The following is a 26834-nucleotide window of genomic DNA, read 5'->3' as shown; positions in this document are numbered from 1 at the left end:
TTGCATAGAGCTAAACCATGTTCGAAATGAAGGTTTTTGAATTATGCATTCGGGAAAAATTTATAGAATTAATTGATTGGATGCTTTTTTGTAGATTTGTAGATATGTAAAATGATTTTTTAAAGAAATTGGTTAATTAATACTCAGCTTCAAAAACCAATTTCATCAGTGTAATTTTATATCAAATTTTACGTTTTGTGTTTCATCCAACAAGACTGTTGGAAAACGAAAAATGTTCAATTTTCTGATTTTGGCACATCTACAGGGTGGTCCAGTTTTAAATGTCAATAATTCACCAATCCATAGCCAATTAAAAAATAAGTTGACATTCATTATGTCATTTTCCTGAAAAGTGCTTCCTAAGGAAAATAAAATACAGTCCTTCAAATTTCTGTTTAAAAAATCGTTTTTTTTTGTTATAACTGTCAGATCATTGGAGCAATATTGATCAAATTTGGAACAAGCACTTTATTACACGTTATTACGGTCAAAGACCCAAAACTAACCCAACCCAACTTAAAAATTGTCTTGGAAACGGAAAATTCACTTAAGAAGTTTAAAAAATATTATTGTAGCCAGTTTTCATACTTTCCAGACAAACTAAAAGACTTTAGTTTTGAAAATTGAATTAGAAAAGATAAAAATTTCAGAAGCTTGAAAGTTGTGTTTGTAACCAGTTTTCGTGCAAATCGAGAGACTTTAATACTGAAAATTGACTTGTAGACATAAAAACTACTTTTTCAAGAATTTGTTATAACAAATTCATACATTTAAACCTTAAAAATTGACTTGAACCCCAAAATGTGACTGAACTAATGAAACGTGACATCAGAAGCTTAAAATTTGCATTTGAAGTAAGTTTTCATAATTTGAAGACAAATTTCAATATTTTAGTCTTGAAAATAGTCTTAGATGCAGGACATTAACATTAGATTCATGAAAATTGTCTTGAAAACGTACTTTTCGTGCTTTTTACTTTGCTTTTCATTTTCTTCGAATTCTGGACTAATTATAGTGCTTCAAAACTGCTTTCAGCTTGGAAAATCGAGTTTCAAGACTATCTTCACCAAGTTTTTGACATAGCAAACTTAAAAAATAATTTTTACATTCTTCATTGACTTAAAATGGCATTCCAAGCTTTGTCACTATTAAATCGACTTCTAGACACCTCAGTGCTAAAAATTCGGGTATTTCTTAATAAACTAGACTGTTTTTAGTGTTTTAAGGCTGTTTTCAGTGCCTCAAATCGAGTTTCAAGACTATCTTTACAAAGTTTTTGACTTATCAGGCCTAAAAGCCAGTTTGTCCACTGACCATAATCTTGAAAATGTTATTTGAAGCTTTTTCACTATTAAATTGACTTCTACACTACATAGGTGCAATAAATTGTAGCATCTCTAAGAAATTCAGACGGTTTTTAGTGCTTTTTAAGACTGAAAAATCGAGTTTAAGACTATTTCCAAAAGTCAAGTTTCTTCAGTAATAAAAGTAAAAAATGTTGGTACCAAATGCTACAATAATAGTCTTGAGAACTAATTTTTAGAAATAAAATAGTCCGAAAATTTAATTTACTTCTAGACTTGTTGTCCAGTCCAGAAAATTCAGTTGTACACCAATTAAAGTCTTGAAAATAGACTTTTGGACTATCTTTAGTCCTAGTAAGGTCCGTTCTAGCATTAAAAGTCAACTTTTATATTATTTTTAGTAGTAAAAAATGAGTTTCATGCACAATACAATCTTTGTCTTGATTTCCGGACTTTTTTTAGTTCTTGAATGTAGCAGTAAAAAAGTTTTTAGACTATTCAGTACAAATTTGGACTTTCACAAGTCTTGGATGTTCAGTTTTAAAATATAAAACGATTTTTTAAATTGAAATTTGGAGGACTGTATCTTCCTTAGGAAACCTTTTTCAGAAAAATGACATAATGCAAGTCAACTTATTTTTTGATTAGCTATCAAATGGTGAATTATTGACACTTAAAACTGGACCACCCGATATAGGAGGTTCATATTTCATTTCCTTCAGGTGCCAAAAAGCTTTAATTTCATCTAAAACAATAAATATCAATATGGTTCAAATTTTCTTGAAATAATCCACTATCTATTAATGGGTTTTACCATAAGAACTGCTTCAAGCATAAATGGACCAAAATGACATCTTTTTGTTACTCAACAAATTAAGAAACTAAACACTTTTTCAAAGATATTTTTTGTGTTTTCGACATGGTGTGTGTGTGTGAAAGTTATCTTTAGAAGGTTTAATTATTATATTTCCTCCAGGTTCCAAAATCTTTGAATTACAGCAAAAATAATAAATATCATTAATGTTCCAATTTCCTTAAGAACTAAAAATAGTTTTACGCAAAAATAGGCCCAAATCCTTTGTTCTAAATAAATGAAGACACTATGCTCTTTTTCGAAGAGGATTTTCAGGTTTTTGAAAGTATATCTAGAAGGTTTAAATATTTCATATTCTGCAAGTTAAAAAAACACACTGATTTTAGTGAGTTTTATTTTTTATATAAGAATAACCTCTATTACAGAAACAGTTCGTTTTTCTAACCGGAACAACTAATTTTGTAGTAAAAAGTTAAAAGAGAGAAATTACCTATATGATCGGTCCCTGAACAGTAAGCTGTAGAAACATAAATACAAAATATCAAATTTACAAGAAAACCAAACCTAAAGACTAAATTTTCTTGGTTGGTGAAGCTAAAAAAGTTCAAGAAGTTTCATAAAATAAATGTGATCAATTTGATTTAAAACTATTGGTGTAAAACCTGCTTTATATACCAAAATTTACAGTTGGGCTTCCGCTTTTTAATTGGACATATCTTACATTAAACATTTTCTGTTTAATTACGACTTTCTAGTCAGCTACATTTCCTTCGGTTACATGGTACATTCGGTAAAAATATATTGCCTGAATTTGAGTTATGGCCTCAACCACAATTTATCATTCTCGGCTGCTGAAGCTCTGATTAATTATTGTTGACACGGACCCACGTAACATACGCTTTCCAATAGGGAAAAACTCAAAGGTGACACAATTTTTCACACAATCGATCTTTGGTCTTAAAGTCCTAAGCCCAAAGTTATGTTTCATTATTTTGTTTGCGAGTAACGACATTGTTATGTTGAGGACGACGAGTCGTGTTTTCTGCAGCCAGGCCACGTGCTCTGAAATTTAAAAGAAAGTTTGAGAAGTTCACCGTATTGTATTGCGGTTTCTGACTGGAAACTGTGCATGTTTGTTTGACGTTGACTATATTTATGAACTACTACAATCTATTTGATTTTCAATGAAAGTCGTATTTAAATTTTGCTCTGACTTGCGTCATAAACGGTAAAACTGATTTGTTGACAGAAGAGTTCTAGCAATCAATCAACTTAATTCATTGTTTGAAGTAGGTCACATTTTTGTAGTCTTAAAACCGTTTAAACAAGAGACTCAATTCAAGTAAAAACACATTTAGTCTACCCAAAGTTGTGTTATTTTAAAACAACTTGGCGAACTTTAAACCTGAAAATGGGGGTTTACATAATTTCCAACCTTCTCGCCTGCCACATCGTATAACTCGCGAAACAAGATAAAAATGCAAATTGTGCCAGTTCGTGTACGTATATTGTTATGAAAGAGCAATTTTTTTTTGTTATTATGATCGCTAAGGGACTGTATGGCTTCTAGCTTACCGGTCGGAATCGCCATGCAGTCTGAAAGCAGATTATGGCATCGAACAACGGCATCTATTTCCCACTTTAGAGTTGGCGGCTTGCCAGAATTATCCTGACCGATATCGAACCGACCTAGCGAACGCTTTGCCGTTTGTTCGAAAGCGGTCCTAAACAGGGAAAGTCCACACCCTTTAGTTGTTTGGTTTACCGATAGTTGTATTTAGTTACGTTACGCTTAGTGTAAAGGGTAATTCTAAGTATAGGGGGCTTATTAGATTCTCGTGTTTTCCAGTTTGAAATAGGTGTTCGGAAACTTCCGTTAAAGGTTCAGATCCAGGAGCTTCTGTTTTATTGGAGTTGTTTTACAAATGTTTAAAACCTCTTCTATTTCACTGAAACTTTGCTTCTCTAAACTGTCTCCGATTTGATAAAAAGCCTGTACTCAATTCTTACTTACTGCCTAATGTCAAAATCGGGTACAAAATTTCAAAACAAGATTGAGTGATTCCTTAATCCATCTTCTCGTTCACAGTCAGGCAAAGAAGTAAACGTTGTACTGTTCACAGACCGTAACTGCATTCTAGAGAAATAGGTAGACAATAATCAGTGTGTGTGTGATTAGGGGCGATTACTATAACTTTCTGTTTGTTTATATTTTAGTTTAATTTGCAGAGAGGTTTTCACGGTTTCAAACAAACGGGGGGGGGGAAGCTTAGTTTAAGCTGAGAGTTGAGGTCCAATGAGTTTTACTTCGGCATTTGTGTCTAAGCTTTACCTAATAGTACAGATTTTCAACTAAAGAATTGAAAAATGATTGATTCCTATTGTTTGGATAAACTTAATTATGCTGCTAAATGGTAATACTTAGTTTTAGTGCTGCAGACACATCATTAGGGCAAATTCTAGACATAAGCTTCACACAATAATCTGATAGAATAAAGTTCTCTGAATTAGACTGCTTTGGCATAACTGACAGTTAAATAGCAGATGGAATCCCCTTCAGTTAATCCAAGTATTAGTGGAGGTTATTTATGCGGAATATTTTTATGAATTATTACTCAGAAGAGTGGAAACAACGTAGGGCTGCTGCGGTTAAAGAAATTTAACGTCACGTCTCGACGCTTTCTCGGATCTGGTTTAAATTCATCGGCGCTATGTGCCAACTTTCAAAACGACAGATAAGAAGAGTGTAACCAATATAAAACGCTACAGCCTCTGTCCGACCCTTTTTAGAGGCAAATTTCATAAACTAAGCTATTTGTAGGCAAAAAGGCCGATAGCAGAGCAATCACTATCAGAACGTGCGGGGGCCCGTTTTCAATTAGGGGCTCCCGGACGCTCACAAATGGCCGTTGCAAGCAAATTTTGGGGCTCCAATCTCTACGGGCCGTTTTAAAACCTTCTCTTTGTTTCCTAACCGGGTCGTATGTACCCTTAAGGTTTTGTCTGCGAAGATGTATGTGTGTCAGTTAGCACCGGATGCTGTCCAGATAAAACGGGCACTTTGGACGGTCAATGAGAACGGTTTAACTAAAAGGTCGCACAGATTCAGGTAATAGATTTATTATGTTCAGGTTTAACAAACCTTCTTAACAATTTTAATTTACCGTACTAGTTAATCACTATCTTCTTCATCGCCAAAAACTTCTTCCTCGCAATTCAACTGGCTTGATAAAGCTTTAATTCCATCAAACAAACTTCTAGTGGGCCCGCTAGGAGCTTCTTCTTCCAACACTCTTGGGGGAGGTGGTGGTGGTGGTGGATTACTCAACAACGTTGGGGGTGGAATTTTTGAAGGTCTAGGAGGAGGCATTGGAGCTTTTGGAGAATTAAAACCTCTTAAGTCAAATTTGGCAACTTCCTTCGGAGCTTTGGGAGGGACATCCTCATCTTGTATTCCTCGTTTATTTCGAGCTGCAATGAATCTGTCGTGCTCTTTCAAGGCTTGTCTGAGCTCCTTCAGCATTAATCCTAAATAGGCACCAGATTGGTCTTGGCATTGTTCTTGTTGAAGGTTTAGTTGTGTTGTTTCTGTATCTACGTCAGGAATGAAAAGCTCATAGTCTTCCTCAATCACTTCTTGTTGATCGTCGTAATTAATTGTAAGCGGACTTTCTTCTTCTTTAGGTTTAGAAGCTTTTAGAGCTTCAGTAGAACCCTTAGGAGCATTGGCTAGAACTCCGTACAGTTTACACAATATCTCTAAAGACTCATAAGTGGCAAAAGCGTGATCCCGCAAATCTCTCAATGTCATTTCAAGTTTCTTTACGTCACTGTTGTCTTCAATTTGTTCAATTTTTCGTAACACTAGCTGTGATTTTTCAGTTATCAACGACAGGTTGTTGACTGCTCCTATTAAAGTTTGATGCAGCTTTCCTGAGAGCTTTTGGGCATAATATCCCTTTTTTGTTGTGTCTATTGCTACTTTTTCTGCTGCACAGTATCTAAGATTGTTAAATTCTTGTTGTATATCTGTGTTAAGTTGAGTTAAATTGCTTTGGATTAAAGGTAGTTTGTAGTCTAAAATTGCTTTTATATCTAAACACGAATTTGGCTCATGTATAGAGCTACAGAAAATAAACCCTAAATAGTTAAGATACTTAGAGACTAACAAAGTGAATATATCTTGGATTCTCGATACTGTTAGTTCATCATCTTGAGTTAAAAGTGACTCCAAGTCAATGTCTTCAACTCCTCTGAAATCCTCACTCAATTCAGGTTTTTTGCTTGCCAATTCTTTTAAATTGCCCATAAACATATTTAAGTACTCTTGGTTCCTTCTAGAGAAAAATATAACAAACTCCCGAACGTTCTCGTTATGTTCCACGAGTAAGTTTTCCTTTGTAGACTTCCCCAATTTTCTCAACTTCAAATAGCGTATAATGGCCGTATTAAGCTTGCGCACCTTTGCAAAACTTTTAATGACTTCGTCAACAATTCTTTGGCGCTGTTTACGTTTTAACGTTGCCTTTCTTTCCAAATAGACCAATACCAATGCTCCCAAAGAGGATAATGCGAGCGCAACGTTATTGCATTTCCATGCAGCCATCGTCGACCCAATCACTGCCACGCTCGCTGCAATTATCCGCAAGGGACCATTTCCGGAATGAGTTGGGTAGATTTTAAAATTGCAACCGTTTAACAACACTTCGTAATCTTCGTCTAGGAGCAATCCCGATTCCAATATCGCCTTCAGGTGCTGAGTTAACAGCGAACCGTAATAGTCATTTAACGGTTGCGGTGGTCGACAAGCCATTACTTTGTTCGTGAAGGTTCTACTCAGTAAGTGATCGAAAAGGAAAAAAAAATATCGTTACGATAACTCATCTCTAGCGAACAAAACAACACAAAATGAGGTTATGTGGCGACGTTCCCAGCTTCGCCTCGCTCACTAATCTGATATTCTGAATTTAGAGAGTGGAATTGAATTTACCTTATCCCATCTCGTAATACCGTCAAATCATTCCGAGGAAAATAACGATTTTAAACCGGTAAGATTGAAATAACACACACTTTGCCCGACTACGTATCGATCAACTTAGCTTTTGCGGTAAACAAACGAACGGCTGCCGAACAGCTGACTGACGCCTCTGAGCGCGAGCGAGAAGCGAGAACAAATGAATATCGTCGATTTGATAGTGATGTGCGCAGAGTACTAACCACTACAACTAGTGAAATATTATTTAAGTATCGATATGTTTGTTTTCAGTTCAAGAATAATTAGGATATAGACCCGGTTCGTTCAGAGCGAATTTTGTCACGATGACATAATTTGACAGTTTAGGTCAAAATATTGTTTTGTTAAATTTCGTCATTGTGACGTCAAATTAACGAATGCAGTCAAAATAAGTCAAAATTTGACTCAAACGGGTCTGCATTTTTTTGCACCAGGAGCATTCATGTGTCAATTGTCATATGAGGAGGTTTTTAAATGTCATGTGTTAACAGTTTGACTACTATTTTAATTATTTTTCTACTATTTAAGTTTATTTCAATAATTCTTTTGGCAAAATTTCCATTCTTATACAATAATTCTGTTTTAGCATACATACATTGAATTAATTTGTTCTCTCATTATTGTGTTCTTCATAAATGTAGTTATTTTGATTTTCCAAACTGATATTTTCTTAGGAATATGGACAAAATAGAAGTCTGCTTTTTGGTCTGCTTATTTTTTTTTTAATTTTTATTTTACTTTTTTATACACGTTAAAGAAAGATACCAAAACATTAGGTTATTTAAGAAAGTAAAATTCCAACTATCAAAAGTACCCCTTCTGTATTAAGAGATATTAAAAAAGTTTTTCAACAGTAATTTTTTTCTCAGACCAAATACTAATTAAAACTTTGGCCTTTTTTGGAAGTAAATCGACGAAAATAATATACCCTTTACTGACTTAATAACTAAAATTCAAACCGACAGCCCTGAAGAAGGTAATGAAATCGTGTGGAAATTCCTTCAGTATGAATTAAATTTCAACCCAAATTTGGTTGGAAAAAAAAACAAGACAGATTATCCTCAAAGTGGTTGCTTTGAGCAGCTTTTTGACCATTTTTTTTATTAGGGTTGTGGTTTACTTAATAAAACATTTTTTTTGTCGGCTTTTCAACCCTAAACAACAATACGATGCTAATTTTATTCCAGTGCGTGGAAAAAGAAACGACCCTTAAGAGACAGTATGTTAAGGAAGTAGCATGTTTTGTGAATAATTTGATTTTGGTTCGGTAGCATGAATTATTCAGTACGTAACTCATATGGACCAGCGTTATAACGAAAGCCAGAAAGGATCAAAGATGATTTTCACCAAGATATTGTTAAAGCATCCTTATTATAGGTTCGAGCCAGCATAAATATGTCTAGAAGCCAGATACGTGAATTTACTAGCAAATTATCTAAAAACGTCATTTAGAGGAGGTTTTTTTAGAAAAAAACCTCATAAATTCATCAATCAAACAGCATGTGATCGGTGGCGGGAGGTAATCGAGATCAACGCTATTTCGTGTTACAGTCTTGATGGGAAGATGGGTGATAATTTAATGCGTGAGTGGATTTTCCGGCCGAATAATTTGATTGTTTTTTTCACTCGAGGACAGTGATAAATTAAGATAAAATGTTCGCGATTATCCGGACCGGACTAATCTGGGGAAGTGTTCCTATAGAATGACATGCCACCCGATGGGCAATTGTGTTCTGTTCGAACAAGACAAAAGAGAGATTACTAGTCGGTTTGCTCGATTAATAATAGGTTGCAACAAATGTAATCGAATTTAAGTTTGGCATCTATTCATCCTAATTCAAAGTTTTTACCTGGTTCTATACAGGGTTTTTCAATGAAAAGTAGCCACCCTGAATATCTTCCAAAATAATTTCTCTGTTAAAAAATGCTAAGACACGTCAACAAAGATTGCAAGGGGGACATCTTTTTACGTAGGATTTGAATTTCTGCCATCAGCCCCTTTGCCGCAATAGCCACCACCACTAAGTTTTCAAATGGCACCATACCCTGTGTGGCACATCGTTGGAAAGGGTATTTCATAAGGAATTAATTGCACTATTTTATTTGTACATTTGCTTTGAATTGAGACCAAAAAAAATAAAAAATACATTTTGTGTTTATTTTTTGTTAACTACAGAAATAATAGCAAATAGCGGTTATCATTTAATTAATGACTCAAAATAACCTCCGTTAACTTCCATACAATAATACAAGCGACTTTGGAAGAGTTCGCGAACATTTGTGGGGACTTGCGGTGTCAGTTGTCGGCATTCATGTATTATTCTCTGCCTAAGGTCTGCAATATTGGCCGGCTGTGTTGCATAGACTTTAGATTTTAAATGCCCCCATAGAAAAAAGTCCAACGGAGTGAGGTCGGGTGATCTCGCAGGCCATTCCATGGGACCACGTCTACCAATCCATCTTCCAGGAAATCGATTGTTCAGATATTCTCGAACGGGAAGTGAATAGTGTGGAGGACCGTCTTGTTGGAAAATTAGTTGATTTTCAAATAAATTTTCATCATTTTCTAGTAGCTCTGTTATGGTCGGATCAACAGTGGTGTCAAGAAGCTCAAGATAAGTAGCGCCATTCAAATTACCGTCAATAAAAAACGGATCAACGATGTGGTCTCCTAAAATACCTGCCCAAACATTAAATTTTTCTGGATATTGGGTATGGGTTTCCCTAAATCAATGTGGATTCGTGTCTGACCAATACCTACAGTTATGCCTGTTCACTTCTCCATTCAAAAAAAACATACACTCATCACTGAAGCAAATATTCTACAACAAGTTCATGTTGTTTGTCAGATTAGTACCTAGACATAATTTCACAAAATTGTAGTCTTCTATCATAGTCATCTTCGTTTAATTTCTGAAACAATTTTACCTTGTAGGGATGAAAATTGTGTTTTTTTAAAATTCTCCATACACTGCTTGTCGAAACTCCCGATGCATGGGAAATTTGATTTAAAGACTGATTATTATCCATTGCAATTTGCAACGTGTCCCAAAACAGCAACTTCAATTGGTTCATTAATAACACTGGCCGACACAATTTTTGTAACACCAGTCAGACCATTAATTTCACAATGCTTATGCCTTTCTAGTAATAGAAAAAAATCCCATAAAGTCCTAGAACGTCCACTTTTTTCAATAGCTTCATTAAACCTTTTGATGTTGGCCAGTAATAGCCGTGTTTGAGTTGAAGCCCCACATGAAGGAGCAGAGCAAATATGACGAACCCCCATTTGCACAGTCATACTTTAAGCCAAGATTAAGTTAAGGGTGGTTCACACTGTGACAATACAGGTGAAAAAATGACAGCCTGAATCAAACTTAACTTAGGCGCGGCTTAAAATACGACGGTAGGCGTGTTCGGCAGAGTCGGCACAACGCGTTCATCTAGAATTACAAAGTCGTAACTGCCAAAATGAAACTGTAACAAAGAATTGCTTTTTTGGGATTAACACAACGGATATTACTTATTTACCAAGAGGAAATATTCGTACTGTTTTTTTTTTAAATATTTTTAGTATTATATACAAAAGAGCGTTCTTCCAAAAGGAGTTTATATGCATATACGACTTTGTAATTCTAGATGAACAAACGGTAGAAAAGATAAAAAAAAAGATAGGTAGAAAAAGAGTTTTTCCCTTGTATTGGTATCTATTAATCTAAAATCACTGATGGTCGGCCGGAGAGGAGTGCATTTCAACCTGGATCTCAAAATGTTAAGTATGAGCCTCTTGTAGATCCAAAAAATGTTCTTTTGCCTCCTCTTCATATAAAACTCGGACTGATAAAAAACTTTGTGAAGGCTATGAATAAAGATGGTAAAGGATTTAAGTACCTGAGACAAGTGTTTCCTCAGTTAAGTGACGCCAAATTAAAAGAAGGTATTTTTATTGGACCGCAAACTAGAAAATTGATGGGAGATGTTCATTTCACGGAAAATCTCACCTTAGAAGAATTGAGAGCGTGGAACTCATTTGTAAGAGTGGTGAAGGGATTTTTAGGTAACAATAAGGATCAAAATTATGAACAAATAGTTGAGGAACTTTTGGAATCTTACAATTTGCTTGGTTGTCGAATGTCTTTAAAAATTCACTTTCTTCATTCCCGTCTATCATTTTTTCCGGAGAATTTGGGCGCTGTTAGCGACGAGCAAGGTGAAAGGTTCCATCAGGACATCAGGACAATGGAAACAAGGTACCAAGGACGATGGGATGAAGCCATGATGGGTGACTATTGCTGGTTTTTGAAGAGAGAAGACGTCACCCCACACAAAAGAAAAAAATAGAACTATTTGGTGTGTTTCAAATAACTTTTTTGAATATTTGTATTGTTATTAGATTTCAACTTATTATTAAGTAGATACAGTCGCTATAGAGATTTAAATTACTTGCAAAATATATTTTGTGATAAATAACATATGCATTATAATACCGTTCTACGCTTGTGGTTTGTTTAACGTAACAAGAAAACCTTACGTGCTACAAGTTTTTTTTTTGCTGTTTTCAATTCATATTGGTCCATTTTACCATTTTATGCTATTCAGCTTTTTGTTACAAAAAAAAATATTTTTTTTGTCGACCAGTGTAATTTGTCTTTCAGGTTGATGTTTTTTGTTTGTCACTGAACCAGTTTCCATGAATTTTTGCATCAACTTTAAGACATACTGATGACCAATTAATTTATCTGGTCGTTATGTTTGAAATAAAAACGTACAATTTCTATTCTTTCGGCAGTCGTGTAAACCATATTGACAATGTTCCTTCAAAACAAACTTACAAGTTGACCGACTGAGGCAAAAACAAAGAATGGAAAACAGGTATTCGGTAGTGTTATCAGCAGTTTCCTTATGAAATACCCTTTCCAACGATGTGCCACACAGGGTATGGTGCCATTTGAAAACTTAGTGGGGGTGGCTATGGCGGCAAAGGGGCTGATGGCAGAAATTCAAATCCTACGTGAAAAGATGTCCCCCTTGCAATCTTTGTTGACGTGTCTTAGCATTTTTTAACAGAGAAATTATTTTGGAAGATATTCAGGGTGGCTACTTTTCATTGAAAAACCCTGTATGGTAAGAGTTTTAAGCAGACAATCTAAGACAATAATAGTTAACATCTCATTCTAAGAGCTTCTTACTTCAGCAGAGGGTCCTAATACCAGACATTTCGAGCCGCCTTATTATTTTCAAATGGGGCAATTTTCATGTTTCTTAAATGGCTTTATTAAAACGGTTGTTCTTATCGCTACACTTCTTGCTTTGGTTATGCAAATAGAAGCCAATTTAATTTCGCCCCGCGGTTTTTATTAGGCGGTTTTCAGCTTACTAAAATACCTCAAACACTTAAAATTTAGAGTTGTAGTTAACCTGGAAACGTCAATTAGGTCCTAGTGAATACACGGGACTCTAACTTAATTACCACGAGTGGTGCGTAATCTTCCAGTCCAAAGGTCTTTGCAAGTAGTGTCGTAACGGCGTAATAACGAACATGGGCGGGGCAATTAATCAAATTAAAATTAATTAATCACAAGGGAAACATGGTAGTTAGTCGGGATAAGGGACGGAGAAGGCTGGAACGCCGCCATATGGAAGCTTGTTAACACGGGAACGTTCCTTCGACCTTCGTAGGCCGATTACTGTCTAATCCAATTTTCCTCTATCTATGTATGTTTATAAGAAAATATAAGTTTTGTATGAGAAAAATAATAGTGATTCAATTCATCAAGATAACTTTGAACCCTTGTAAAATTCCATCACTCTAGTTAGTCAGTTAACGAACGCACCAATTCATCACCCACGACCCTTTACAATATCCTGTATACTATCCCGGTCGTTCGTTAATTCTCAGGTCTAGAAAATTCCGATAGATCTCGAGGAAGGGCCGCCAGTGACCTAGTGCGTTTCGCTCCGTTTAACCGGCGTACTGCAAATTCCCATTTAGCTCGGAAGAGATGGGGGGATAATTTATGGCGTGGAAAGCCTAAACCGCCCCCCAAAGTAGATTGATCGGGCCCTTTCACGATGTTGCGGCATCTGTTTGGCATCGCACAAAACTTTTATCCTCACGAAAGTAATTTCGAACTCGGCCAATTGTGAACTAGCAAAGAACGTTTTTCTGGTCGTGTTTAATTCAACACTCTGCGTGCGTCAACCAAATCTACCCCACTCGTTAAACGGAAAAGTTTTTATGTCAGCCTGGGAAAAATGGGGTATTCTTTGAGGTAGTTTTTTCAAATATGATTCCAATATTTTCTGTTTAGTGTGAGGTTTTGTTTACTATCAATCAAACCCAGTTCACTAAAGCGTTTTGCTATGTTATGGCTCATCAGAGGTGATATTGTGCGGGATGACCAGCGAACTAAAACCTTCAGTAATTGTTTAAAGTGCTTATTTTACTTAATTTAAGCTGTTTTGGTATAAAATACCCTTTGCTGTGCATTGAAACTCTTCTGGAGTAAAATAAAAAATTGACCTAGTTGAATTTTTGACAAAAATAGCTATTTATGTAACCAGTTACGAAAAGATCGATTTTGTGTAACGAATGAATGTTTGTAGGGCGAGCGCAGCGAGGTCCTACAATTTGAATGAGTTACACAATAAGACATTTTCGAAACGTGTTGCCTACATAATTTTTTCTAATTTTGACCAAAAAGCGGTAAAAACCATCTTTTAAAGTGATTTAACACAAATATTCACTTTCATAGCACCTTGTATAAACAGTGACAACGACATGTTATGATGGATGTCGCCCATATGTTTCTACGGAAATGCATAAAAACAGGGAGTGATGAAATGAACTTTTCATAACTAGTTACATAAAGTGATACTTTATGTAACTAGTTACATAACACACACTCTAATCAGTTTTGAAAAGTGTCACTTTATATGCCAAAATTAGAAAAATGGTATGTTTTACTCTAATACCTACTCAAAAATACTCCAACTACCAAATGTTTGGTTAAGTTTATATTAAAGCTTACAGACAAACTGTCTTACCCTACAAATACTAAAACTAGGTAAAAATAAGGGTTTACCACCACTACCAGGTTTTACCTGTAGGTACAACAGTAGAAATTTCCTTTACTCACTATTAAATAATATTAAGTCTATTTACTTTCATGAGTGTAAACAAACCAACTCATGGTGTTCATAGCAGGTGACATTGTATGAAAATTAGGACTTGACAATTTGTGTCATTCAGAAATGTCATTTAAAAGCTTCAATTTCTGTACATTTTTATAAAGCAGCCTAATAAACACAATAAGTGTCAAGTTAAGTTAGTTATCTTTTGTGATTCAGGGGGTATGCACACTCATTCTTGGTTCAGACTGTGACGAAGAAAAAATTAGTGTGAACTAGACTTGACTTAAACTTAGCTTAAAGTACAACGTACAATTTAACCGCCATTTTTTTCTCAACAACTATGTTATTTTGTAGCTATACATTTGCTATTCCTAGTTAGATCAGTAACCTTATCTTCTTGAAACAATCTTCGAACACTTGCAATTTCTTCCAATTTCACCTTTGTGCTTCCAAAAAACATTTTTCTAGAAGTAACAAAAAACATGTTACACATGTTCAATTTCTTGTCTCATCCTATTTCAGCTAATTCCTAAATAACTCCAGTAGTTCATTACTATTTTTCTGCCAAGGTTATACTAAAATTCACAAATTTTTCTACCGGATAATAGATGCATCACTGAATTTGCAATTCCGTTTGTTATACTAATCGTACAGATGGGTACGATTTCAGCTTGAAACCAATTTAATTCGTTAATCTAATCGTTCGTCAGAACCTCTTTTGTCGAGATTATTGGCTAGAGGTTTCTGTAATTAAATCCGGGTCTAATCGGGTCGTCCGGACCTTCTCGAGTTATGTAAATTAAAATGATTTACCCGTTCAAGTCCTCTCTCAACACCTGCGGCCAATTTTGTCGCAACGTTCGTCCCATAACTTACTCACACTCCCTAATTGAGTAAATAAGGGATAACAGTTCTAAATATGATTTGCACCTTCTTTAGAGTTAATAAAACAAATTTGGAGAGTGACAGAATAAAAAGCATTCTTGATTGCTTTTGATGTACGGTTATGGAAATCAAGCACGTTCGCATTCTTTACGGACAGCTACTCAAAAGATTATCTACTTCCTTTTTTTTAAGTGCCTCTTAACTGATTTACTGATAAATGTTGGATTATATCCCAGTCCTTGAAATTGCTCTAATCTTTCTGGCATTCATGCTGAAATACAATGATTACATCGCTGAAAAAAAGAAGCTCGACCAAAAATGATTTCCTTGTTCTTGAAGGATCCGGATTGATTAATGGGCAATTTTCAGCAGCTTTGGAAGGAAAAGCGTTTTTTCTTGCTGCCTGGGAAATATACGGCAAGAAATATCGCTATTAATCTTTAGCTTTAGAATTTTTGTCGTACTCCAAAACCTTTCTACATTGGTGAAAACTTAGGAGTGTTTTTTTCTTTTAGCTCAATAACGTCAATGCATAAATTTTTCTGCTCATCTATAAGAATTGAACGTTTCACGCCCAAATCCTTCCGAATATCGGTATAATTTCCGACGGAGCTATCGAGATATAGCGAAACGTGTAGAGCCATGGAGCACCATTTCTCAAGATATTGATATTAGATGATTTACCGGATCGAGGGCGGGCAATGATTGGAGTTTCCAGCAGTTTTCAAGAAAATATTGCCCTATTTTTGTGTCGCGGTACGATTCAGATCGTTATTATTTATGTCTTGGTTACCTAAAAGAAGACAATCGAACTACAAATTTACGCTTGAACTAGCGATAAATCAGTATTTTAGGAATATCGATAGTTTGTTTCACTTTACTTTGACAAAAATTATTTGCACTGAATTTGTGTGAGCGAAATCTATTACAACCACAAAGTTTGTGAATTTCAAAATAGAACATAAAAACTGTACTCAGTAGTAAAATTCCCTTCGCTTCAAACAAACATTTTACGAGAGTACGAAAACTTGGGTTATGTCTTCTAGCAGGGTCGTTTCAATGCCACTACTTCCTGCACGCCATTGTTATTTTCCTTTTGCACTCCTCCCAGGAATAATAACCGCAATTTAAACTGCAAAGTATCGTCCTCAAAGGACCCATTTCTATAACTCTCTTTGGTCGGTTTCCTACCTACTGCAAAGGCTCATAACTAGTGTGCTTCAACTTTACGTGAGTGTGTAAAGGGTTGCGTAATTTTTTCCGGAAAACTGCAAGGTTAAGAACAAACGAACCCACAACGCATTAAAAAGAGACACACAGAGAAATTTCTCTCCAACAAACCGTGATATTGAATTAAATTACAAATCCTGAACAGACAAAAGCGGCATAATGCGATACCGTTCCGTTTCGCTTCAGCAGGCAGCGTTAAAGACTCGAGTTTAGCAAAGCAAAGGTTATCGTCGGCCCTTAAGATGGCGGCTGAATTTCGTTAAATAAGGCCTGGAGGCGCTTTGAATTAAGGTATTGTAAGTCGAGGACAAAGAGAATCTAGACAATGCAACACAAACCGCCAAATAACTATTAAGAAAGATAACTAGGTACGAACCTCTGAATTTATAAAGATAGTCCAAGATAATGTTAACGAGACCACTTGTTTGGGGGTTTGGATTTCCAGTGTGTATAAAACTTTACTCCAGATGACCAATCTAGTGTAAACTATTCACTGGACAAGAAGCATCAAAGGTGATAAATACACATTTACTGAGTAATAAAGAATCATCCATTGTTTCCACTTTATAAGCTTCTTGGGTGTGAAAAAGCGTGCTTTATTGACGCCCATAAATCCTTCCTATGCGAAATGAGTGGAAATTCTAATCTCGGTCTGCTCCATTTCACCTAATCTTAAATCATCGCCCATAATATCTCAGGGAATGGTGAAAGTTGGCCGCCCCAATGGCGTGCGGTAAAATCGTTTGCTTGTAAATGCGACAGAAAACTCTACGTGACAAATAATAATATAAAACCATCCGGATGATACTGACGCTGTTTTATTTTCGCTAGTTTCGCCGAGACACCAGCTGATATTTGAAGCTTAGATTTGAGAAAACGCCATCCGCTGAGATTCGAAGAAAAATCGGTTTTACTCTTTTACTCTTTAGGATTGAACGTTGAAAAATGTTGAAAAACAAATTGGAAACAATTCTGCTTGGAAAATCGACGAAATACTAAGAGAAGAACGTCTTGTTAAGCGTTTTTGATGGGAAGCTAAATAGTTATTTGTGTTACAAGGGAGGAAAGTGAAACTTTTGCTGATGTTTTATGAAAAAAAACAATTAAATACTATTTTGGTTAATAAAGGAGGAGGTGTTGTTACCAAGGATATGTTTGTCAACTTGTCAAGAAAATGTCAGAGATAAGGAAAAAAATACTTTTACTCCCTAGGGAGTAAAAGTTAAATGAGTGAGAAAAATTTAATTTTTTATAGGGATCGTAGAAATACTTATTTGCACAACTAGAGTGGAAAGTGCAACTTTTGCTCCCTCGAACAATTTGTTGTTTAAATGTTAAGTTTTATGAAGAAAAGCAGCAGTTAAATACTATGTTAATACCTGGCTGAAAAAGGTGTGTTACTAAAGATATATTTGTCAATTTGTCAAGAAAGTGACTGTCTTTAGACAGTGTGATTTTTACTGGTGGCACTTTTTGCCCCTAGGGAGGAAAATACTTTCAGTCTCTCTGGGGCCTAGAATTCTCAATAGAATTGTCGATAGAATGTGACAGAAGAAGCTGACAAAGGCGGGGTCCTGTCACATTCTACAGGTCTCTTCATTATTCCCATCTCAAGAATACGCACTATGGTGGCACTTTTACTCTCTAGGTAGTGAAAGTTATATTTTCATCTCTAAAATGAGTGAGAAAAATTTTACTTTCTTCGATTCCTAGTTAAAAACACATAATCACTGCTTTTATGGACTTTAGTGACAAAAACAAAGCTTTTGCCTGAAAACGGAAAAAACACAATATTCACCTTTCTGTTCCGTTTATCGATGAAAAATGCGCCCTTTTTTAACTTTCCTATCTAACGCAGTATCCCGAGAATACGAAATTGTCTTGAAAGCGATATTAAAGTAGAGAAAAATCATTTTTCCTAAATTTTATTCTGTAGGATTGCCAATATCGCGTCAGTCAAAGAGATCTAAACTTTATCAAATTTGGCTTTGAACATCAGAACCGGAATAATTGGTTTGTTGGCGAAGTAATAAAACTGTGTCTGGAATAGCTTAGTGCTATTTTTTTGATTGTATAAATATTGCAGTTAATTTTCTAAATTGTTCAAAATAAGTCACAGTAAAAAAAACTAAATTTGTCTGCTCAAAGCTGCTTACACTATCTGGATATCTGCATTGAAACCCGAGCACACTCATCGTTGAATACCGGAAAGTGAAACTTTGGACTTTTTCATTCAATTTAAAGTAGTTACCACCGGTTTACGAGTCGATTTTCATTAAAATGCAGCGCCGGAGACAAATGCGGATTTTTTCGTTCCGCTTTGCATTTTAACCGCACAAAAGTTCTTCCTTTTAAGTGCCGGCGCATAAATTTGTAAAATTCAGATTAGAAACGTATTGTTAAAACTATAGTCTGCGGAAAACTAGACCGTAGGATAAAGGATTACACGTTAAATATCGTTAAAACTTTTGATATAATGGGAATAGGACCTTTTTCCCGAATATTTGTATGAAAATTTATAGGGTGAACCTTAATAAAGTTAATTAATATAATGACCATTCCTGGGACCTTACCTACAAATCCGGTTGGAATTTCGGTTTCGTCCTTTCTATGAATATTAACCAACCAGTTGTTCTTCTCTGCCCAGTAAATTCTTACCTAAGAGTTTCTTGATACTACGTGAAATTTCCTTTAAAATAAAGTGCAAGTCAATATTTTGACAGAAAATTCAAAACGGCGGCCTCGAACTGTCAAAAAATACAACTTTTTTATTTGTCAAGTTACAGTTGACGTCTCGGGGTCATTTTATGTTAAAATTTCCCGGAAAAGACTCTGGTGCAGTCGGTTTTTTGATATCTCAAAAACTAACAGAGTTAGATCTAAAATTTAATATTTTAACTGTCTGTGTTAATTGTGTAAAATTTCTTTGCCAGGAACTCGGCCGGATTAAGAGACATGAAATCTGACTAAAAAATATTTACAATTTAATATGTGATATTATGGTAAAGGAAATTTGATGCCCTCTAGCGGCCAAACGGTGTTATGTGGGAATATATAGCTCATGTGGGGACATTTTTAGAAAGCTTGAAATCTGCTCTATCTTTTGCTTTCTATGACATTTTGACATAACTTGTCAAATAAGGGAGTTATTTAGGGTCAAAGCGAGGTGTGTCCCAAAATATGTGATTTTAGGGGGAAAGAATTTTGACGCCCTCTAGCGTCCAAACGGTGTCATCAATCAAGTTTTTTTCAATTTTATCTATTGGCAGCTTTTTGCTCTCTAACTAAATTGAAAACAATAGATTATATAGTAAAGGTATTAAAGAAAGCTCTCCTTCGTTTCTGCTCTGTAAATAAGCAATTTGTTAAAAATAATGAACAGCAATATTTCCTTGTTTTTCGAGAATCTCTTGACGCTGTTGTTCGTAGTTAATCAAGAGCAAAGTATTGGACAGACATATTTTCCTCGAGGGATGATCACCAGCTGTTTTAAAACTAAATGAGATAATAATTCATAAAATGCGCTTCAAGTTATTACAACAGATAGTGGAACTAAAAATCAAACTGTAAAAGTGTCTTTTCTAACCACATAAAACTGATTTAAATTCAAGTTGTGTTTCTCGAAATAGATCTTAAAATTCGTGGCGTCCTGTGGGAGATAGTTTCGAAAGATACACTCGGCTATTTTGACTATGGCGAGACCGTGTTAGCGACGAAAAGCTTTTCAGTTATATTTCATTTTGCAGTCTTATTGTTCGAATTTATATGGAAACGCTATGCTTTACAATGTTTGCTTAATGGAATCAGAATCCATTGAGAAATCATTTCCATGTCGTCTGGATTCGCTTAAAAGAGTTAATTTCCATTTTTAATTCGGTCGTTTCTCGGATATCGTATAATGTGCCGGAACGGTGTAGTAAATCAGAAGAGGCCCTTGCCAGTACGTGAAACGGAATGTTTTGAATTTTAAATGAACCCAAACACGGAAATTCCGTGATGAATAATGAATGTACGGATCCGAAATGGATGAGGCTTAAGCATTTTCTTTATTTTCTTCTATTACGCGATTCGTCTTGTATGTGAAACGTACCGTTGTTCTTGACCTCCTTTTAGCATTTTTTCTATCTGAAATCCAATCACATTACGACGGTGGAAGTGAATAATAAAACTATTGCACCCATTCTAAGTTTAATCTAGAAATTCGCCTAACGGTTAAACTTATCCAAAAGTCCATATGGCAAACTTTCTAGAGTTGCAGTTGGTGGATGCGGTTAAACGGTCCAGACACTCTAAAGAAAATAGAATAATAATCCGTTTTTGAATAGTCCACAGAATGCTACGAAAAGATTTTAATTTGATTAAATCAAAATAGAGATGTTTTTTTAACTAAAGAAGGGTAACTTGCCTAAAGCCAAGTTAATCCTAACTGTTAATGTTACGCAATTTTTTGTGGATTATAGGGTTAATCCGACTTTTTAAAATTCAGCTTAAACATTACAATATAATAACACAAGCCATTTTAGTGTCTAAAGTCAAAGTTTGTGCCCTGATACTCATGAGTTTTAGAGCGTTTCTCTTTTAAGATTTAATTTAAAAATAGTTACGGAAAATCACTGAAAGATCAGTTATCACAAGTTGTCAATCAGGGTTTTTGATTATAGCCTTTCTTTCTGTTTGTGATTTTCGATCCAAATCTTTCATAAACCAAAAGTCACGTGATCTTTGTGTGATTTTGCAATAATGGTGTCATGTGATTGTTCAAAATCATGGATCGAAATCTGTTTGTCTTTGTCAAGACCATTGGTTTGTAATGGATCTCTTTTCTTACTATTCATTTCCTGTGGACAATAGGGTAGTCTACCATAGTGGAATTTACGGTTCAAAATATAAACTTATTTCAGTTTATGTTTTAAAATGTGCTTTTAAGTGTTTTCAATGTTAAATCGCCAGTATTTTTATAAAAAGATTTTAAAAAATGTTAAAATAAGCCTGGCACGATCTCCCAGGAATTAGAGACTCTTCAATTCCGTAACGTAGGTGGAAGACTAGATTCGGGAGGCAAATTATTCATTCTTTGTAACCGGTGCATTGTTGTCAAAGTTGCCTGATAATGTCTTGTATCCATCAACTAATTTTTGTTAATTTGAGTATGTTCTGTTGGAGTATGAACGATTAAACGAAAACTAAAACTATAAAACAAACATTTTGTATTTTAAAGAGAATATGGCAACCTGCCACCTGCAACGACATTAGAACGTGATTCAGTGAATGACAGTTGACACTTTGAAAGTTGAAACTTTGACATTCGGGCCACATTCGTTCTCACGCTCCATGGAGCGAGCAGAGCTTTTTTGACGTCAAAAAAGCTCTGCTCGCTCCATGGAGCGTGAAAACGAATGTGGCCCGAATGTCAAACTGGACTTTTATACGTCACGTGGGACTTTTTCGTATATGCGTCCTATATTTTTCCGAGTACTAATAATTACCGGAAAAAAAAATGTTACTATACCCCATTTTGTAACTATATTTGCAACTTTACAATTATATTCCAGTACAAGTCTAAGTTCAACTAAAAATTTTAAGAAATAGAGGGAATGCGGTTAGAAGCATTTTCCTTTTCTCCACGTTCCGTTAACCTATATTTACTGCTTGAATGGAAAAGTGACATAGTGAGCACGTAAAGAACCAGAGGTGTTCGGTGAGTAGTGGAATGGAGGGGGAATGGTGGGGGATGATAAACAACCCTAAACCAGACATAACAACCGCACCATAAAAATCCTTTTATCCGCTAAAATCGTAAGCAGGCGAACGAATTCGCGCTATCATTACCCTTATATACGCCGCAACGTCCGTAATTCCCGCCCTCCACGTGCATCTGGCAACGGAGTGGGGGTAGTGACGTAACACGCAGTGCGGAACAAAACACTGTCGTCGTCTAGAAAGCAGTCCGACATCTAGTGTGCCTCCGTTGCGATATGAACATTTTAGGTAAGCGCATAAGACAACTTTGAACGCTCACGAAGTTTGTTTCTTACTTTTGCGGTTGTGTGATTAGGCCGTCACGTGCTCTGGAGGGTGATATTCCATTTTATTCCACGCAAGGCGTAAGAATTTTTTAACTTTTTTCATAGTATGTGAGTGCGCCTTTTATCTCTCTCTCTCTCTCTCTAAACTATTACGTAATTGGTTTTGTGTATTTTTTCTCCTCTTCTGTGAATGTGACGTACTAATCACTCTTTTTACGTAATTAATTTGATGTTTATGCATGCTTGTAGAGTAATATTACAAACAACTATTAAAGCGATCAGGAAAACGAGTTTTAAAATAGTAGAGTGTTGTAAAATTGTAGAATTTATTAAAACTTGTCAGTTTCAGCTAATATTACTTTTTTTTTAAGAACATAATTATCTGAAGTAAACCGAAAAGAGTACTGTAGTGTAAAATTCTCAGAAATACACCTACACATCCGTTTCCAATAAAATAATTAATTAAAATCGCTGCACGGTACTAAAACGGTTCTTTCCTCCTTTTTAAGAAAGTTTTACAAGTATTTTTTTGTCAATAAAAGCATAAAAAGTGATTAAGCAAAGGGCTCAGAGCTCTCAAACAAAATCGATGCTTCTGACATTAAGGAGCTTTTAAAATAATTAAAAGAGTTCGAATTTTAACGAAAATCATTCAGGGTCGTAATTATCAATCAAAAAATAAAAACAAATTTCGTGAAGCTTTGCTAAATAATTCCGACGTGCTGAAAGCGCCCGTTGTGTAAAGTTGGCAAAAAAATATCAATTTCCTGACTGAACAAAATGGGGTTCGCTATTCGTGCGTCCCAACATGTGAAAAGTCAAAGTCCATATATTTTCCGGCACGCCTATCTAAGGTTAATTTGTCAAATGTCAGGCGTAAGAATGGATTTAGATATTATTAATGGAGGTGGCCGGTGGCAAAAAATTCCTGAGCGTACTATACACCACATAATTGCGGTTTTTGCCTTATGGTGACTCGGCTAAATACCAACAATTTCGTTGCGGGAGATAAGAGTTTTTACCGTTTTAACCGAAATCTTTCCCAATTGAAACTCCTGTTGTAGCATCTGTCTGGTCAGAAATTCTATTTCCCCACAAAACTCGATTGCAATGCAACAGACATTGACAGTATCGGACTGTAATCAGCTTCAGCCCTGGTTTGTCTGATCAAATCAGAATTCAGTCGTCTTGAGTGATTTTCAGCATTTTATGCACACTTCAGTTCGCTATCAGCTGTTAAATATGATTGTTCTAATTAAATGACGATAAGTCTGCATTGTTAGAAATGTTTAGAAGTATGTTCTGATAATAATACAGAACTCAAAATGTTTAAGAATAGATCCAAAGAAGAGGTTCTTGAGACGCAGGTTAGAGAAACCAGGACATCTTACCAAGATTGAGTTTAAAATAAAATTTATAGCTGCATTGCTCACAGTTAAATATTTTTTAGTAACCTCCTATCTAGGTGGCCTGCTTTTAACGAAATTAAAAATTTCAAACTCCCGACAGAAAATCGGATTTCATTGTCACTGAATAATCTCTTATGCAGGAATAATTCGATTAAAGTTATTTGCAGCTTGAACTTGTCCTTCATAAAATCCGAGTAAGTTTCTCGATAGTTCAATTAAGGAGCTCATCTTGTTTACGGCAAATTCGTTCCATTATTGGGTAGGGGAAGTAAAACTAGTGGCGCCGCATTTGAATTGAAACGTAATTACCTTTGATCGAACGGGTTTAAAGTAACACATGGGGCTTCTTTAACTGAAATTGACGAGGAATGTAATTGTGTTGGCCCCACAATAATTGAATTATTTTCGTGCACAGTGCAGTAATCGAAATACATCATTCAGTATGATTACTTTAGCTGTTCAATGTTTTTCAGTTATACAAGTTTGGAAATTTCAAAATTGTACACATTAGGAACTCAATGATAGAAAGATGTCTGTGACGTGATGTTGGGTGACCAAATCATGATTTTGCATCTGACATTGATTTATTAGATTATTAGCCAAAGTAATTTAATTTTAAATTGTGCCTATTAGCATTACATATTTCTAAAATTTCATTTCAATCGTATCACAAATAAACCTGTAAGCTTCCATTCGAGCATAGAAGCAGTTTTTACTATTCATTCTCGCACACAATGTCTAGGAGGATTATCAGTCTACTTTAGTTCCCTATCAAAGCTCTTGTAATATTCATAGCTTTTGAAAGAAGAATAGAACGATAAAGCTTTAGTTTTACGGAGATTTATGCAGCGCTTGGTTTTATTGATTCATAAAATTCCATAGACAAAGATAATACAGGACATTGTAAGAATCTTATTAAAGGATCTACGACTCAATTCCCCCATTTTAAATCGAGCTGCTGTAACGAATTGCTAACATGCATTAAATCGAAAATAGATTCCGATAAATCCTTACTATAGAGACAAATACCCTGTCCTAGTACATTAAGGCTTCGATTTGTGCCTGCAACTTCAATTTGCATAACTGGACGTAAATATTAAAAGCCCTATTAAATATTGCTTCGCTTAGCTCATTATTATGGACAGGTTCAGTTAGGCTCCAGATCACGTTTGATTTAGATTATTGGAACTTGAAAGTGAGTTAATTGCTATTTAATTTAAAACGGCAAAGTGAAAAAACAGTGACGTGTCATTGGATTAATAAATGGACAATTTCGGAAATGAAGCCGCATTAATTAATCGGCCAATGCATTGTTAATGGATCCGGTCCAGTTGCCATGTTATTTCCACGAGGTGCCTTTGGATGGATAATATATGCAATTTGTTGACCCAGTTTTGTAAATTACAGATCTGATAAGTTTAAATATCGTATATTGCTAATCTGTCACGTGACTGATATTGTTGGCCTCTTATTTTACCTAATTTAAAGTTCTTTGGTATAAATAAGCCATAATTGCCAAATTTGCACTTTTGACCAAAAATGTAATTTTTTCAATTTTTGAAAAGTTGTAACTTTTTTTAGCTCGCAATTAGAAAATGGATAAAAAATACTATAAAATGAGACAAAACTCGCTTCTCTAGCTCTTTGTTTTACCGAGATACTGAATCTCAAAACGTAGTTAAAAAATACCCCCCCATTCGTTCAATTTTTTTGAGAAATGAAAAATTTTAAAGTGCTTTTTTGGCGCTTATTTCATCTAATTTAAAGTTCTTTGGTATAAATAAACCATTTGCTGTGCATTGGAACCTTTTTGGAGCGAAACAAAATGTTGACAAAAAATTACATTTTTTCAATTTTCGAAAGGTTCAAAGTAGTTATTTTACTTAATTTAAGATCCTTTGGTATAAATAAACCATTTGCTGTGCATTGGAACCCTTATGAAGCAAAACAAAAATTTACCAAATTTGCACTTTTGACCAAAAATGTAATTTTTTCAATTTTTGAAACTTTTTTATTTGAACTCGAAATCAATTTTGATCTAATATCGATTTAACTTTCTGTGACTATAACCCCAAAGCAATTGCAGCAATTTTGCCTTGAGGATTATTTATTTGAATGCGGGGAAATTTTTCAAGATGTTTTTATAATAATACCTCTACCGTACATGATTCTTTAATTTTTGGAGAGAAAAATGTATTTCAAGTTCCCTAGGGAAGTGAAGAAATTAAAAATGTATTAAAAGGGAGTTAAAAATGAACGTGGAACCGACGGCGGTACAGGTATTTGCGGAAAATGTTATAATAAAATTCCATGAAAATAATAATTACCATCTGGCTGACTGGCAGTATTGAAAACGGGAAACGCGAATTAAACTCGAAGGGAGAAATATTTTATTATTTGTTAAATGAAAATGTTAAATTCGACTTGATCGGACAACATTTTGGTGTGTGACGTTTCGTTTGCTCGTTTTATCGCCTGTCGCATGCAATAATTTAATACTAAAACTGAATTTTATCAATCTATTTGGATGAGAAAGTGTTTTTGCGTTTATTAATAAAAATTTTAATTGCAATCTAAAATTAAACACAGCGTTCCAGTTAAATCCATTGTGTAAAAGCTGTAAGGCCAACAAAAAAATCGATCCAAACAGCTAAATGGGATTTAAATTCAGCGATCATCTTATGGGCTGGCTCAGAGCCAACAGTTTAAGTATTAGGTCCAGAAAAATCCCTTCTTATTTATGGTTTTCTTAGAATTGAAAGAGGCCGAATAAATTCTGGATATAATCTAGCTAGAAATAGGTCATTAACTCTAAATCGGTCGAGTGCATTCCAAACAAAAATCGGGAATTTGGGCCAAACTAGTTTTAAATTTTATTATCGTAAATAAAACGGAAGATCCACCGGATATTTTATCGAGACGAATTTTTATGTAGTATTAGATAGATTTTCTTTAAAGCGCCGGGTTGGCAATATCCGAAAAATGACTGTGACTGTAAATTTTTATTCGTCTGCATTC

The 26834-nt window shown here is 35.0% G+C and overlaps 2 protein-coding genes across 7 annotated transcripts in view; one reads left to right on the top strand and one right to left on the bottom strand.

Moving 5' to 3' along the window:
- The window catches only part of cpx (synaptic transmission protein complexin), a 100066-nt gene that overhangs the window by 52684 nt on the left and 20548 nt on the right, over positions 1 to 26834 (top strand). Inside the window, exon 1 of one of the 6 annotated variants that reach the window (XM_081979126.1) lies at positions 22220 to 22369. The exons of the other annotated variants lie outside the window; for them this stretch is intronic. Coding sequence (XP_081835252.1) covers positions 22357 to 22369 — 13 coding nt within the window. The 5' untranslated portion in view covers positions 22220 to 22356. Of the gene's footprint in view, positions 1 to 22219; positions 22370 to 26834 lie in introns of those variants that run through there. 6 annotated transcript variants of the gene reach the window in all.
- LOC145728048 (uncharacterized) lies at positions 5223 to 7244 on the bottom strand. The gene has a single exon (XM_081977976.1). It carries the CDS (start codon positions 6929 to 6931, stop codon positions 5291 to 5293), a length of 1641 nt encoding a protein of 546 aa, XP_081834102.1. The 5' UTR covers positions 6932 to 7244; the 3' UTR covers positions 5223 to 5290.

Source organism: Ips typographus, linkage group LG4 (assembly GCF_016097725.1).
Source record: "Ips typographus isolate SLU linkage group LG4, UJ_Ityp_2.0, whole genome shotgun sequence".
Taxonomy (NCBI): domain Eukaryota; kingdom Metazoa; phylum Arthropoda; class Insecta; order Coleoptera; family Curculionidae; genus Ips; species Ips typographus.
Note: the sequence above shows the minus strand (reverse complement) of the source record. Positions and strands in the feature narration are given on the sequence as shown.

Excerpts from the sequence above, each read along its gene's own strand:
- LOC145728048 (XM_081977976.1), bottom strand. The coding sequence starts at position 6,931 with ATGGCTTGTCGACCACCGCAACCGTTAAATGACTATTACGGTTCGCTG.